The sequence below is a fragment of the Puma concolor genome, chromosome D3, assembly GCF_028749965.1.
Source record: "Puma concolor isolate L17-30 chromosome D3, mPumCon1.1.hap2, whole genome shotgun sequence".
NCBI lineage: Eukaryota > Metazoa > Chordata > Mammalia > Carnivora > Felidae > Puma > Puma concolor.
The window spans coordinates 21,977,048-21,991,980 of record NC_141678.1 but is presented as its reverse complement, the minus strand read 5'-3'; the positions used below and the strand labels follow the sequence as shown (position 1 = coordinate 21,991,980).

The following is a 14,933-nucleotide window of genomic DNA, read 5'->3' as shown; positions in this document are numbered from 1 at the left end:
CCTGATTGCAGTGGTTGGAGACCAGACCTAACAGACAGGTGTGTCCAGTTTGCAAAGCTGGCATCAGCCGAGATAAGGTCATCCCCCTCTATGGCAGGGGCAGCACTGGGCAGCAGGACCCCAGGTGAGGCCTCTGACACCCACTCCTTACTTTGGACAGGAATTCTCTTCCATTCAGCACCTTCTCGCCCCACCCTTTTTTTTTTTTTTTTTTTTTCAACGTTTATTTATTTTTGGGACAGAGAGAGACAGAGCATGAACGGGGGAGGGGCAGAGAGAGAGGGAGACGAAGAATCGGAAACAGGCTCCAGGCTCTGAGCCATCAGCCCAGAGCCTGACGCGGGGCTCGAACTCACGGACCGCGAGATCGTGACCTGGCTGAAGTCGGACGCTTAACCGACTGCGCCACCCAGGCGCCCCCACCCCACCCTTTATTAAGTACTTACCCTCAGTTTTGAGGCACTTAGGATCCAGATGGCAGTCTGTCAGGAAGGGAGGAAGCCCAAGTTGCCACTCACTGGACTGTAATACACTGAGCATCTGCCAGTGGGCAGGCAGTGTGCTAGGCAGCACACAAGGTATTACAATTGTAAGTGTGCAGAGTGCTGTGAAATAGCAGCTTTGGAAGCAGGGTGTCCAGCAGGAGAGTTTGCAAGGAGGGGGTTGCTGCAATAGTGATACATAAAGTATAGAGGGAGGAGGAGACAGGAGGTCTGGAAAGCTTTGCAGAGTTTGAAGTATGTGTGGATCTTCCTACAGACACAAGTTCTGAGAGCTGGTCTCAGTCTGGTGCATGCATACACACACATGTATGCACTCACACACCCCGAAGCTCCCCAGCGGTATCTCTTACCTTCTCTTAACCCACCTCACCCCAGCATACCCTGTACCTGGACATACTGGACCTCTCTTAAAGGAACTTACCCTTTCACATTCATGAGCCTTTGTATTTGTTTTCCCTTTGCCTCTTCTGCCCTCCCTGGGCCAGCTCAACACCCTCCTCCTCAAGTAATTTCTATCTGTCTTTAATGAGCAGGCCTGAAGTTACCCCCTCCTTGAAGTGACCCTTCTTCCCCACATTAGTTGCTCTCATCCATGCTTCCACCCTAGGTAGTTGATACCTCTATTCAAGAAGTCCCTTCTCATGCTGTATTGTGATCGGTGTACCCCCATTTAAACCATAAGCACCTTAAGAGTAGGGTTTGTCACAGGCTTAGTATTGGTCATATCCTGCCTAGTGCCTAATGGGTAGCAAACCCTTAGTCTAGTATTTTGGGGATGAATGATGGTAGGGACTAAACCCAGAAGCAAAAAGCATAGTGCAGAGTACTTACCAAGGAATAATGGGAGGTAAAGATGAAGTTAACAGGGCTAGATCAGAGAGACCCTGAATCTCAGCTCTGTTTTGGTTTGGATTTGGGATTTTTAGTATCCATGACCCCTATCCTCTGAACCCTACACAGGTTCAGAGAGGGTGTCTGGCTAGCGTTCATAACCAGTCTGAGCCAGGCTCTCTGTGAGAGGAGTAGGCTATAGTGCAATATGGTGAACATCTTATACGTGAATTTTCTCCCTGGCTTTCTATACGGTTGAAAAAACCATTGCAAGTAGAACGAAGGTTAGGATTTGGTTTAATTTGGCATAAGTTCGTATGCTAGGCACAGTGGACCTTACCCTGTTGGTGAAGAGCTCCCACTCCACTCAAGGAACAGCTGTAAACATTTTATAATATTTATTTTACAATGTTTCTGTTTCAGAGAGAAGACCCCTCCTCGTCCTCAAGGACAGAGGCCAGAGCCAGAGAACAGAGGGGTGAGGAACATTCTAGGAGAAGCCTCTAGAAATGAGTTCATGGCTTTAGAAGTTTCCATCTTGGCCCTACACTTTTTCTCCTTGATTATAAAAGTAAAGGAAAAATTGTAAAATACATAAAGGAGAAAGAGAAGAAAAAAATCACTTAAAATCACACCATCCAGAAAAAACTGCTGGAAATATTTTGGTCTATTTTCTATTCTATAAATTTTGTATATCTCTTTATGTGCATGTATTTATAGATATATTATGTATACATATATTTTATTATTTTTTTACAGTATTTTGCTCCTGTAACTCTTTTTAAAATTTCATTCATTCTGAGTGCCTTCTCTATGCTGGGCATTATTCTAGGCATTGGTGATAGATCAGTGAACATAGCAGAGATAAACTTACGGAGTTTATATCAGAGGGGGAGACTTTTAACGATGTATCTTGAGATTTTACATGTCAGTAATATTTTATTTAAAGGCTGTTTAGTATTTAGTTGTATGAACTTAACATTATTTGATCCTTTGTTGAACATTTCTTTTTTTTATTTTAAAAATACTCTGATGAACTTATAGATACATTTTTTAGCAGGTTTGTGGTTATTTTACCAGGACAAATTCATAGAAGAATCACTAGCTCAAAAAATTTGCTCATTTAAATCTGATGTTAGTGTTAAAATTTTCAGTTAAAATATTAAATGTTATTTTTTTTAATTTTTAAAAAATGTTTATTTTTGAGAGAGAGAGAGTGCAGCTGAGGAGGGGCAGAAAGAGAGGGATACACAGAATCCGAAGCAGGTTCCAGGCTCTGAGTGTCAGCACAGAGCCTGACCCGGGGGCCGAACTCCTGAACGGTGGGATCATGACCTGAGCCTGAAGTCGGATGCTTAACGGACTGAGCCACCCAGGCACCCCTAAAGAAATTTTAAAAGCAAAATACTTATCCATACTACCAGAACCCCAAAAAAGTATATTTTTATTTCTCTAAATTAAAATATTCAAAGAAAAATTTTGAGGGAAAATACTTATCTATATCTTGTCCACCTACCAGCATATTGTCCTGAGCATACTTGTGACCATAGTGTTCAGTTTTGTCTGATAATTTGGTCCTCACAAGAGTTTTTCATTTCTCCAAAAGAATTAGGATCATAGGTTGTTGGACATACTGACCTAGCGCTACCCCTTGACTACCATGTAATATCACCTTAACCTTTCCAGGCTCTGTTTCTCAGCAGAACTTTGGCTCCTAACCTCAGGAAGCCAGAGGCCCTGGCCTTAATTACTGTGGTGCACACCTCCAGCATATACAAGCACCCACAGCCACCAGTGATGCTTTTTGTCTACTTTGCCCCAAGAACATATACCCACCAAATGTAAGGACTTAGGGGATTGTATAGATGTTGCTAAAAGGGAGGCCAGAAGGTCAGTCCTCGAGATTGCACTCAATGGAGTGGTAGTTCCTGATTAAACAGTTGCACTTTTCTGGGTAAGGCAGCCTCGGTCCCAGGAGCCCTCAGACTCAACCATGCTGGGTCTGAATAGGAGGCATTTCTATACTGAGGAGATGGAAAACTGGTTGTTTTTCTTCTCTGTAGATTTGTTCTCTTAGTTTATCTGCTGTTAGGTTTTATAGGTAGTGCCACCCAGCAAGAAGTTTGGAGCTGGATGCCAGGCTGCTCGGTATGGGATAAGGAACAGCCACTTTCATAACTTGCAAAAGACTCACAAATGAAGGCCAGTGAGCTCTTTGTGGAGAGCAGTTGACCCAGTAAATTTTCTTATTATTTTTTAATCATTTGTTCTAAGGATCTACCCAGGGATGTGGGGGAGGAGAGAAAATTTTTGTAAGATGTGCACAATAATTAAGAGCATGGGTTTTCAGATCATATTGACCTAGTTTCCAGTCTAAACTCTACCCCTTTTACAAGCTGTGCAACCTTGGTCAAGGTAAAAAATGGGTTGCTTATTCACAGTGTTGTAATTCTTACTGAATCTTATTTTTTTTTTTTAAGGTTTATTTATTTTTGAGAGAGAGAGAGAGACAGACCACAAGCAAAGGAGGGGGAGAGGGAGGAAGACACAGAATCCGAAGCAAGCTCCAGGCTCTGAGCTGTCAGCACAGAGCCTGACGTAGGGCTTGAACTCACAAGCCATGAGATCATGACCTGAGCCAAAGTCCTATGCTTAACCGACTGAGCCACCTAGGTGCCCCTTTACTGAGTCTTTTCATATGAAAGACGATGTAGTGTAGAACATGTTATGGGGGGAAAGCTGAGGATAATACACCAAACTGGTAACAGTGTTTATTGGAGAGAGCATGGCCTTGAAATGGTGAATGAAGAGACCTCTGACTTTCTATGTCCACTATTCTTCTAATGTATAAGTTTCTTATAACAAGCATATATACTTTTGTAATCAGAAAAAGTATTTTACATTTTTTAAAATTCTTTGTAAAAATATTAAAAGAAAATTTTGAGGGAAAATACTTACCTGTATCTTGTTCACATACCTACATGTTGTCATGTACTTGTGACCATAGTGTTCAGTTTTGTTTGATAACTTGGTCACAAGAGCTTCTCTGTGTTGCTGCACTATCAACATAATGGTCTTTAGAGAGCATGTATCAAGATTTTGATCATGACCTCCATTGTCTGTTAATTAGGGTTCCACTTTTTTGCTATTACCAATAATGTGTGTGTACGGATTGTTGCCAATTTTGCTATTATAAAGCATGTAGAAAATTTTACTGACTAGTGTGGGATTCTGGGGAAAAAACTGGCGCTCTAAGAACCCTGACTTGCATCAGCAGACTGTTTTACTTTGGACCAGGACCAGGCCTTTCTGGCATTCACAACTCCTTGGCTGGGACTCCTTGAAGGCTAACGGGACCAGGGTTCCTTAGGGGAACCTCAGGGTTCCTCTGCCTTGGGGTCTAGATGGGAGGAAAAGATGTCCCTCCCCCTTTGGAAACATGTGGCAGAGGATAGGGAGGAAAGGCAGGTGCCACCTGCAGGTGACATGTTTGACAGGTGCAGGAGAAATGTATTTGTTCTTCTGAATTGCACTTCTTCCACACAGGGATTTCAAGGATTTGGATTTGGAGATGGTGGCTTCCAGATGTCTTTTGGAATTGGGGCATTTCCCTTTGGGATATTTGCCACAGCATTTAATATAAATGATGGGCGGCCTCCTCCAGGTAAGACCCTATCTCCTTGGTAATCCTGCTTGGAGGCTCCTTGGAATTCATTAGTATGAAGATTACAGATAATTGTCACTGCTTGGAAGTTTAGGCTTTTCAAAATGTGAACTCTTTCCAGATTACTGGTAGTCATAATGATATTGCACACCTGTCAAATATTAGGCATGTTCAAAATATTTGCCATCACAAACCCAGGGGATCCTCACCACAAGCCTGTGTACACCTGTGGGATGGGTGTGCAGTTAGCTAGCTCCGTTTCACAAATCAGAAAATGCTCAGTATGTTTCCCAAGACATACTATGTGCCTATAAATTGAAAAAGAATAAAATAATGCCTAGTATACCTAGCTGAAGAAAAGCCTCATCCTGTTCACGTATCCCCCACTTTCACCATTTGGGGGCAGGGAAGAGTGAGGCAACCCACCAGGATTCAGAGCCTCTCTATTCTCTGGCATCTCTGTCCAGCTTCCCTCAGGATACACATGGGGCTGGTCCCAAGTCCCATCCCCTTGATAACTCTTTCTAGGTCTGTTACCTGCCACTACCTTTCTCTTTCCAGCCAGCTTAAAGGTACCAGCTGCATTCCATGTAGAACTAGGCGGCAAGGTGGGTACCCTGTACTTTATCCCAATCTGACACCAGAGCCAAGATCCTTACCATGGAATCTGCAGAGGTGCTGAAGTTGGTTGAATTCTGCTTGTACTTATTGGAGCCTCATTTGTGATGGACTCAGTGTATTTGCAGAAGGAACCAGTGTGTGGTTCCTGGCCAGAAGCTTATGCTCTTAGGGACAGAAACCTACTCCTGGGTCATCTCAGTTTTCTTTGGCCTTTACCCTGATGCTTGGCATATAGCAGGCAATCAGTAAGTCTTTGTTGACTGCCTGCCTGCATGAATCATCAGAGCACCTACCTGGGGAATAGTATAGCATCAAGAAATCTTGAAATGCCCTTTGTACCTCCTTCACCTCAAAGGTTTCTCCTTCATTTACATATTTTCTCAAAGGAAGGAGACCCCACAGGGCAGGGTGTACCCTTCCCTGAAGGAGGGACAGGGCCCTGTAGAGGCAGTAAGAACCTGCTTGGCAGCTTCCTTCCCTTCCTGGTCCAGGGCTCAACCTGGGTTTCTCAGTTAAAGAGAGCTCTATAGCCAGACTAGACTGATCCAGAGATCACTTTATCCCCATGCTACAATCACAGTTTTCCTTTATCATGTTTGATATGTTTGCCCATCCTGGATTGGTTTTCATACACTCATTCCCCCAAAGTCTGGACAGGGAGCCCTACATAGCTTTTCTCAAAGCAGGGAGGAGTGGAGGCCCAGTTCTGTCCCTAGTTTGCTGTGTGATGGAAGAGACAAGCCATTTTGCCTTGTCTGGGCCCTAGTTCTATCCTCTAGAAAAGGAAGGCACTCTGTGTGGGGCTAAGACCCCTCCATGCTCAACAGTGCCAGAATCTAGAGACTCTGTGACTCAAGGCAGCATGCAGAGAGGCTGAGAGCATGACTGGGGCTCTGCCACTAACTTGTGAACTTTGTGATCTTGGGCAGGTCACCTCATACCTGTGCTTCAGTTTCTACTTACACAAAATGGGAATAATAATACCCAGCAAGGTGTGTGTACAAAACACTTAGCACACAGAAGAGGCTTAACAGCAGCTTTTCTTTTATTGTTTCCTCTAAGAGCTTCCTGTTTTATGTACATCTGCAGACCAGACTCTCTTAGGATAAATTGGAGACCTTGTCCTCATTGTTATATTATTCCACATATCTTCATAATTCAAGTTTTGTTTTGCCCGATGTTATTTGGGGTTTGGAAATCTTTTTAGTGTGCAGAGTTCTGTTCTAAAGAGATGAAGATTGATGTTCTCAATTCTGGCCCAGACAGGCAGTGCTCACAGCTGCAGTGTTCTGACAGCCTCTCTTCTCCCTCCTTTCTCTCCAGCTGTCCCTGGAACACCCCAGTATGTGGATGAGCAGTTCCTATCACGCCTCTTCCTGTTTGTGGCCCTGGTGATCATGTTCTGGCTGTTGATTGCCTAATGCTGGGTCCCAGCCTATATCCACGGCAGGGCCTCTGGACTGGTGACATGCCACACCCACTCTCGATGTTTGGCTCCCTGGCTAATCCTGACCCCTGGAATCGGTGGGGTCAGTAACACATCAAGGAGTTTTGCTTCTCCATCAGAGCTTTGGGACTCAAGACCTGTTGTCAAGGACTCTGGAGTATGGCCACTGCTGTAAACACCCTGCTGTAACCTCAGTCTTTGGCATTGAGTCGTCTCTCATGAGTTACACCATGAAGTCCTGTTCCAACCAGCTTAGCAGGTCCTGACTCTGCACAGGGAAGAGGCAGGAAAAGAGAAATTGTCAGTACAATTTCACCTGAATTTAATATTACAAAAACAAAGGGATGAACCAAATAGAAACTTTCTTTCATCTCTTTAAATACCCCTTGGTAAGTGGCTTCCAAAATCAGTGGGACTCCCCATATAGTGAGGCTCCAGATCCCAGTGCTGCTGTGTTCTATTTCTTCCTCCTCCTTAGCAGAAATGCAAGAAATTGCTGTCCTCTAAAGATCATAATTGCAGCATCTAAAGCTGGAGTCACTTCATGAATTCACCAGAGAGCCAAAGATCTTTTATTGGCTCTAGGCCATGCTCAGTCTCTGGCTGCAGAGAGTGGCTTGAATGACCTCCTGGTTTCCTGGTGTGTATTATCCCCAGAGACATGTGGTTTCACTCACAGATTTCCCATCCTCTCTCCCCCCAAAAATACGTGCATCTGCGCCTCTCTGCCAGAGGACACACAGCCGAGACTGCTGCTGAAGCCAGGACTACGCATCAGGAAAGACCTGCCATTGGGACTCTGATGGGATTTGGAGCTCTGATGTAGGAACTGAACAAGCAGCCCTTTCCCCAAGCCTACAAAAGCTCCAAGTGCGTCCTCTCAGACCCACCCAACGGGAACTGGGGGCTTTGTCAAGTCAGCGCATGTTGAAGACCATCTTCCCCAGAAGCCAAATTGTCCTTTATGAAGAAGCAGGAGTGGGGAGATCCGCATATGACCCTGATTTGGGTATGGCTTGGTGGATACCCCTGAAAACTCCTTGTATGTGTACTAAAACCAGGGAATCATGCAACTACGGAGCAGGCAACCCTTGATGATTTTTAATGCCAGACAGCAGGGCCTAGAGAGCCTCAGCACGATGACATGGTGTGGTTTTCCCCAGGAAATTTCCAGGGGAATCATTTTCCCAAGCCCTTGACTTGTTTTTCTAGTTCACAAACTTTTTCCTCAGAATCTGATTGAGGGAGTGGTTCCAGGCAGGAGGACAGTTCACTTGTGGAATGGTTCTCACTCTCCTGGTCAGGCCTTTTCCTAGAAACTCAGCCTCTTCCAGGAGATCCCAGGGGTCGTGGAAGATGGACTTCCTCTGGGGGCCTCTCTGTCACTTTACCAGTCCACATTACTCCTGGCTCACCCCTAGCCATAGCCAATAAGTGGTAGAAAGCCCCACCTAGTGCTTTTTTCCAGCTGTGGCTCTGCATAGCATGTGGAAACCAAGACCTTGAGGAAGACAGGGGAAGTCCTCCTCTCCTGTCCACAGCCCCCACCCCTTCCCTTCTGTACCTGTCAATGCCAGAGTTCAGTGTTTAATCAGACAAAACGTTAAGTGTTGAAAAGGTGGTTCATTTGCCGAATCCATTTGGTAGGACTAAGCTACCAGCTTTACAGTGTCCCTGATGGATTTTAAACATTCTTGGGACACGCACTCAAGAGTGCTCTTTTTATCACCTCCTGGAAATCCCAAAAGTCAGAGGGACCCCAACCTCTTAGCACAAGTGAATTGGTGAGATCGCTCAGTGCAGTAGCCCCACCTAGTGGTGAGAGAGAGGACTTCAGATAGATGGGCCCAACAGAAATGGGTTTCCAGAAGAAAAGTTAAAAAAGAAAGGGTTGTGGGTAGGAAGACAAATTATTGGGACTCTTTGATGAAGTAGAGTGAGCCCAGGAGAACTCCACCAGCAAAGGCATCCCAGGAACCTGTGAGCCAAGGCAGGTTGGCCATGTACCCTTTGATTTTGAACCTTCTAGGCCCCCCACTCACCCTCTACTGGGAGCTGGGGCAGGAGAGCCAACTTGGGACTGCTGGCTCAGCCCCAACAGGAAACCCCCTTCCCACCACCCCTCTGCAGGCTCACCACCTTGCCCCTCTGCCAAGGCAGTTTTCGTTTCTTTTGTGTGTTTTCTATGTTGGCGTCCAGCCCGCCCCCCCCACCCCCCCGCCCCTGCCACCTTTGTGGATTAGGACCAGGTCCTGACCACAGTCAGAAAATGACACCATGTAAAGTGGCACATCTTGACCAGTCACTAATTTTCACTGTTGTGAAAGTGATTTGATTTAGAATTAAACAAATGGTTTTACATTACTGTGAGCTGTGGACTTGTCTGTGTAACTGGGGGGGGGAGCGTGAATGGGTTGGGGAGTGATCACACTGATTTGGCCTCTGGGAAACACTTCTGCATACATGGGACTGTCACAATGAGGAGCAGTCTTCAGGCAGCCATCGATAATTAGGGATGAGAAGCACAGGCTAGAGGACTGGCTGCATATACAGTCCTACCCAAGATGTAACCTGACAGCCCTACTCCTGACAAGTGTATGGAATTCCTAAGCTTAAGGCTACCACAATGGAGCTTAGCTTGTGGACAATCAGAACCTTGAGGACAATCACAGGTTATTCACATGCTCTGCAACAGGGCAGATGGGACCCTGGCCAAGCCCTCTACCTGGAGCATTGGATGTACAGCTCCCTAAGGTTCCTCAGTAGCAGAGTATGAGACGGAAGATAGGTTACAAACCTGGCCTCACCTCAGGCTCCACCCCCCCCACCCCCCCACACACAATAGAGCTACAAGGTCATCCCTCTGAAAAGGTCTCTTTTCTCCCTCTCTTCCACTTTGACCTAAGGCTTTAATCAAGTTGAACAGCACTAAGATATGGTAGGAAATGCAAAGATCAGTGATCTCCAAGAACTCATAAGCCCAGTAAGAGATGGAAAACAAAACATGCACTGAAGTAGACTAGGACAGTAAAGCCTCTACATACCTATGACCCAACCCCAATAACCATCAATTCCTGTCCAATCCTGTTTTGTCCCCACCCTCATACTGCTCCCTTTCTCTTGCCTGGACTATTTTGAAGCAAATCCTAGTCCTATGCCATCTATGAAGTATTTCAAATATGCATCTCAATGATAAGGATTTTCAAAAACAACCAAAATACTATTTTATGTACCTGAAAAAATTAACAATAATTCCTTAATGTCATCATATATCCAATCATTGATCAAATTTTCCTAGTTGTCTCAACTTTTTTGTTCAGTTTGCTTGCATTAAGATCCAAATCAGATCCATATCTTGCTATTGGAGGTCTCCTAAGTCTCTTATTACATCCATAGGTTCCTCTTTTCTTACTTTTACAGTTTACATGTTTTTTTTTTAATTTAAGGTTTATTTATCTTTGAAAGCGAGACATAGTGCAAGTGGGGAAGGAGCAGAGAGAGCGGGAGACATAGAATCTGAAGCAGGCTCCAGGCTCTGAGTTGTCAACACAGAGCCCAACACAGGGCTGAAACCCATGAACTGTGAGATCATGACCTGAGCCAAAGTCGGATACTTAACCAACTGAACCACCCAGGCACCCTGCAGTTTATCTGTCATTTATCCTATTAAGTTTCCCACAACTTCAGTTTTGCTGAAGTTTTGCATCACTGTGGTGTTAATAAGCTCCTCTTACTCTTGTATTTCCTGTAAATTGTTAAATCCAGAAGCTTGACCAGGTTCAGGCTTGGGTATTTAGTAAGACTATGTCATAAATGGTACTATATACCTCTTGTTGCATCATTTCATGAGGCACATGATGCCTGGCAGTCCCTTTTTGTGATGTTAGCAGTCTTTACTGATCATTGTCTAAAACAGGACTTTCTGTCATGATGGAGATGTTCTCTATCTGGACTGTCCAACACAGTAACCACTAGGCACATGTGGCTAGCAAGCACATGAAATGTGGCTAGTGGACGGAGGAACTTAATTTTAAGTTCTATTTCATTTTAACTTACATAGCCACGTGCTAATGGCTATTGTATCAGTGCAGATTTAGATTAGTTCACAGGGTTTGCAAAATGATATAATTGAAGATAATGTGTTAAGCATTTAGAAACTAGAATAGGTAGAAAGGGGCAACAAAATTACAAAGAACATGGAGGGAAATGGTAGAGTGGTACAAGGGCAGAATGTATTCTGGAAAAACAGTTCTGGAGTGAAGGGAGTAGGAGAAAAGCCTGCAAAGTGAGATGTAGTTCACTCATGAGGGCCTGGTTTAGCCTTTGTTTTGTTGGCAACAGGGAGCTATTGAAGGTTTTTGAACAGACACATAATTCTGGAGGATTAATCAGTTGCTCTTGGATGGGACTGATTCTAGGAGTGGAGAGACTAGAGGCCAAAGACAGGATCAATTTGATGAAAGTGTAAGTGACAATCGGAAGGTATAGCTGGGAATCAGTAGACCCGTTCCCTCAGGATGGCAGAGTCAGAACCTTCAGGTGTTTTTCAGTGTCCAGGTTCTCATTTCTATAGGTCCAAAGAGTTGATTGTCAGTCAGCAGGATCTGGCCTTAGGGACTGACCAAACTATGGTGGGGTAATCAAAGTGTGAACGGGTGACTTGGGTGCTAGAAACTCACATCTTCTCCCTACCCAGGATTTTCTGTCTTCCAGAAATCCCCCTGGAGTTCACAAGTGATCTTGGAATATTCTTTGGGCCTATACTGGAAAGATATCTTTTGGTTATACATTTCTACAGATTGCTATTTTCTTTCTTTACATTTCAATTTGCATTTCTCAAGAGTTACCTAAACTTCCCTGTAAGGAACTTGGGGGAGTTGGTTATCCCCCTACTCCCTGCTAGTGAACACCATAAGGCTGGAGGTGGGAAAGAAGTGGAAAGAGAGAGGGTAAGGAGGGAGAAAAGACAGACCTGGGTGCCTTGCTGTGGGGCTGAGGGAGAGGAAAGACAAACAGGGGTCTTGGTTCCAAAGCTTCCAGTGCCTGTGTGCCTGGCAAAATACAGCATTACCTCTTTGCATGTGTAGGCTGAATAAAATCCCTGCTCCCTTTTTGCCTACCATGAGGTGGCTTGTCAGAGTCCCCTGGATCCCTGCCACTTTAATTCAACACACAATCCTGTAGTTGCTATAATCAGACCAGAAATTCTTCAGAAACTGTAAAGCCAACCGCTGGAGGGTTCCCAGGAATTACCGGAAGTCAGGCACATCCCCTCCCCCACCCCCTCAGCACTTTCTCTATACTCAGGATTTCAGGAGCCACCTGCCACACCCAGAGGAGAAACATCTGACCTGCTTCCTATTTGGATTACACAGGTCAGGAAGAAAAGAGAATTGTGCCCACCTTTGCTTATTGGAGTGCTGGAGCCAGACAGCAGCAGAGCTGAACTTTGTCTTTAGTGGGGGTGTCATGATCCATTTCCTTGGGCCCCATTCCTGCCTCTTCCTGGTCATTTGAACACTTTTCCCATGACCTAAATCCAGTCTAAGGAAATGACAGTCGCCAAACATGCATCACAGGAGAATCAGATGGGAAGGACTGCAGGGTCCTGCTGATGCAGCCCACCCTTTGTCACATAGAGGACCCCAATTCCCTCCCAAACCCAGTGAAAGAAAGTGGTTCTCAAGGCCCCTCAGCCAGCTAGCAGCTGCCAGGAACCAGCCTGCTGTTCTGACTCCTTGTCCAGGGCTCTCTCCTCCACAAAGAAGAGCCAGCAGAGCAAATCCAGTCTACAAGTGTGTTCCCTTTAGTCTACGTGGCATTTTTAGAATTTCTGACTGTTACCAACATTTTAAAAAGTGGGAAAATTCACCTAAATACCTGGAGTTTGGGCTTGTCTTGAAAATTTGGAAGATCTGGTGTGCTGCATTTATTTATATACCTGTTTGGCCCCGATAAGAATCTGCCCCTAGAATGCTGGTTGCACCACCTTCACACCATCTTTGACCTAGAGATTATCTACTAAGTGCCAGCTTACTCACAGTGGGGCAGATAAGTGGCTTCTTTGAGCTGGAAGCCTAAGAAAAGTCCACTCTAAATCCCCAAAGTTATTTGTGGAGTAGCTTCTCCATATTCATATTCCTTTTTTTTTTTTTTTTAAGATTTTTATTTTTAAGCAATCTCTACACTCAACACGGAGCTCGAATTTACAACCCCAAGATCAAGAATGGAATGCTCTAATGACTGAGCCAGACAGGCGCCCCTCCATATTCATATTCTTGGTCCTAAACACTCTACTAGAAAGAGCTTTTGCCTGGGAGTTAGGCGACCTGGGTTCCCATCTCACCTCTGCTCCTAGTGAGCTGAGCCATTTTGAGGTAATAGAACTTCTTTCCTCGGGTCCTCAGCTGCCCCCATCTGTAAAATGGGCTGAGGGTCTCCTGTTGAGACCTCCCAGGAGTCCCGGGGACTATGCTGACAAACCACCTCACGGCCGCGGACAATCACCCTTACCAGCTCAGGCACTCAACAAAAGGCGTCGCTCTCTCTGGGAGGCACCAGGGCCCCCACAGAGCCCGAGTCGGGGGGCGTGGCCTGGCGTCAGCGGGGCGGGGCGTCGGCGGGCGGGCCCCCGTGCCAGGTGCGGTTTGGTCCTCCCCGGGCGCCGTAGGCGGTGCATCCAGCTTGCGCCGGGGGGCCGCGATCCTCCCGCGCCTGAGACGGCTGCGAGAGTTGAGAGGAGTTGCTGTAGTCCCCACCACCTCCTCCCCATTTCCGCGTCCCCGGAACCATGGCCGCGCAGTCGGGTAAGGAAGGGCCGCGCCGTTCTGTTCCGCCGTTATCTCGGAAGCCCGGGCCCAGGACGCCTGAAGGGAGCTGGCAGCCTTGGGAGTTTCGGGCTGAGTGGACCCCCATGGACCCCGGCACTTTAGCAGGAGAACTGGGGAAGTGAGCACAACGCTCCCCGAGGACTCGGAGGTTGTGGGGCTTCGGGAATTGGGGGGCCGAAGACAGAAGGATGCAAGGGATATGCGGGTTGGGCTGCTGAGGGTTGAGGTCCCTCGAGGAAGGGATGCTGGGCTCTGTGAGGGAACCAGCTTTTTTTTGTGAATCTGGCGGCCGCAGGTCCCCAAATGAAAACTTTCTAAGGGGGCGCCTGGGTGGCGCAGTCGGTTAAGCCTCCGACTCTGGGTTTTGGCTCAAGTCATGTTCTCACGGTTGGGAAGTTTGAGCCCCGCATTGAGTTCTGCGCTGACTGTGCCGAGCCTGCTCGGGATTCATATTCTCATATTCTCTCTCTCTCTCTCTCTCTCTCTCTCTCTCTCTCTCACTCAAAATAAATAAATCAAAACTTAAAAAAAAATAAAATTCTTTCTAAGAAAGCTGGGGCCTGAGTTCTCTTGGAGTGAGGGCTTTGTGGAATATGGAGAATAAGGAAGGGATTCTCAGGGTTTGGGCCAGTTATACGGGGATGGAGAGTTACCCTGGGTTCTGGGTTTTCTGTGGGAAATGAGGATAGTTGTGACTTCTGACCGGATCCAGGGCGTCTCACGGGTATCTTGGTGCCTGTGATCTTAGGCAGGTCTTAGGGCTCTTTGCAGGAAGCTGGGAGTGTGGGCTCCCTTGGGGTTTAGGACACGGATTAGGGGTTAGGGAGAGAGTGAAGCATTCTTCCTGGGGAAGGTAGGCCACTTCGGGTTCTGGACCCTCCATGGGAGCTGGGTCTTCCCTTGGCCTCTCTGAGACAGGAGAAGAATGTGGCCAAACACCTCTTAGAGCGAAGGGTTGTCCAAAGGTAAAGGGTAGCTTCAGAGTTAGATTAGCTGAGACTACAGTCCCCTCTCGGTCACCTCACACACTACCCTGC

The 14,933-nt window shown here is 46.2% G+C and overlaps 2 protein-coding genes and 1 long non-coding RNA gene across 4 annotated transcripts in view; 2 read left to right on the top strand and 1 right to left on the bottom strand.

The window, feature by feature from the left end:
* The window catches only part of RNF185 (ring finger protein 185), a 37,238-nt gene extending 27,808 nt beyond the window's left edge, over positions 1–9,430 (top strand). The window contains exons 4-7 of the mRNA XM_025933493.2: positions 12–124; positions 1,758–1,812; positions 4,881–4,998; positions 6,943–9,430. Coding sequence (XP_025789278.1) covers positions 12–124; positions 1,758–1,812; positions 4,881–4,998; positions 6,943–7,040 — 384 coding nt within the window. The 3' untranslated portion in view covers positions 7,041–9,430. The remainder of the gene's footprint in view (positions 1–11; positions 125–1,757; positions 1,813–4,880; positions 4,999–6,942) is intronic.
* On the bottom strand, positions 6,642–13,611 carry LOC147575401 (uncharacterized). The gene is made up of 3 exons (XR_015242355.1): positions 13,413–13,611; positions 12,470–12,610; positions 6,642–7,334 (listed from the first exon to the last, which is right to left on the bottom strand). It is a non-coding gene; the product is annotated as an uncharacterized LOC147575401 (long non-coding RNA).
* The window catches only part of LIMK2 (LIM domain kinase 2), a 59,319-nt gene continuing 57,908 nt past the window's right edge, over positions 13,523–14,933 (top strand). The window contains exon 1 of one of the 2 annotated variants that reach the window (XM_086682042.1): positions 13,523–13,872. In XM_086682042.1, coding sequence (XP_086538168.1) covers positions 13,538–13,872 — 335 coding nt within the window. In that variant the 5' untranslated portion in view covers positions 13,523–13,537. The remainder of the gene's footprint in view (positions 13,873–14,933) is intronic. The other variant, XM_025933167.2, reaches the window with a different exon arrangement.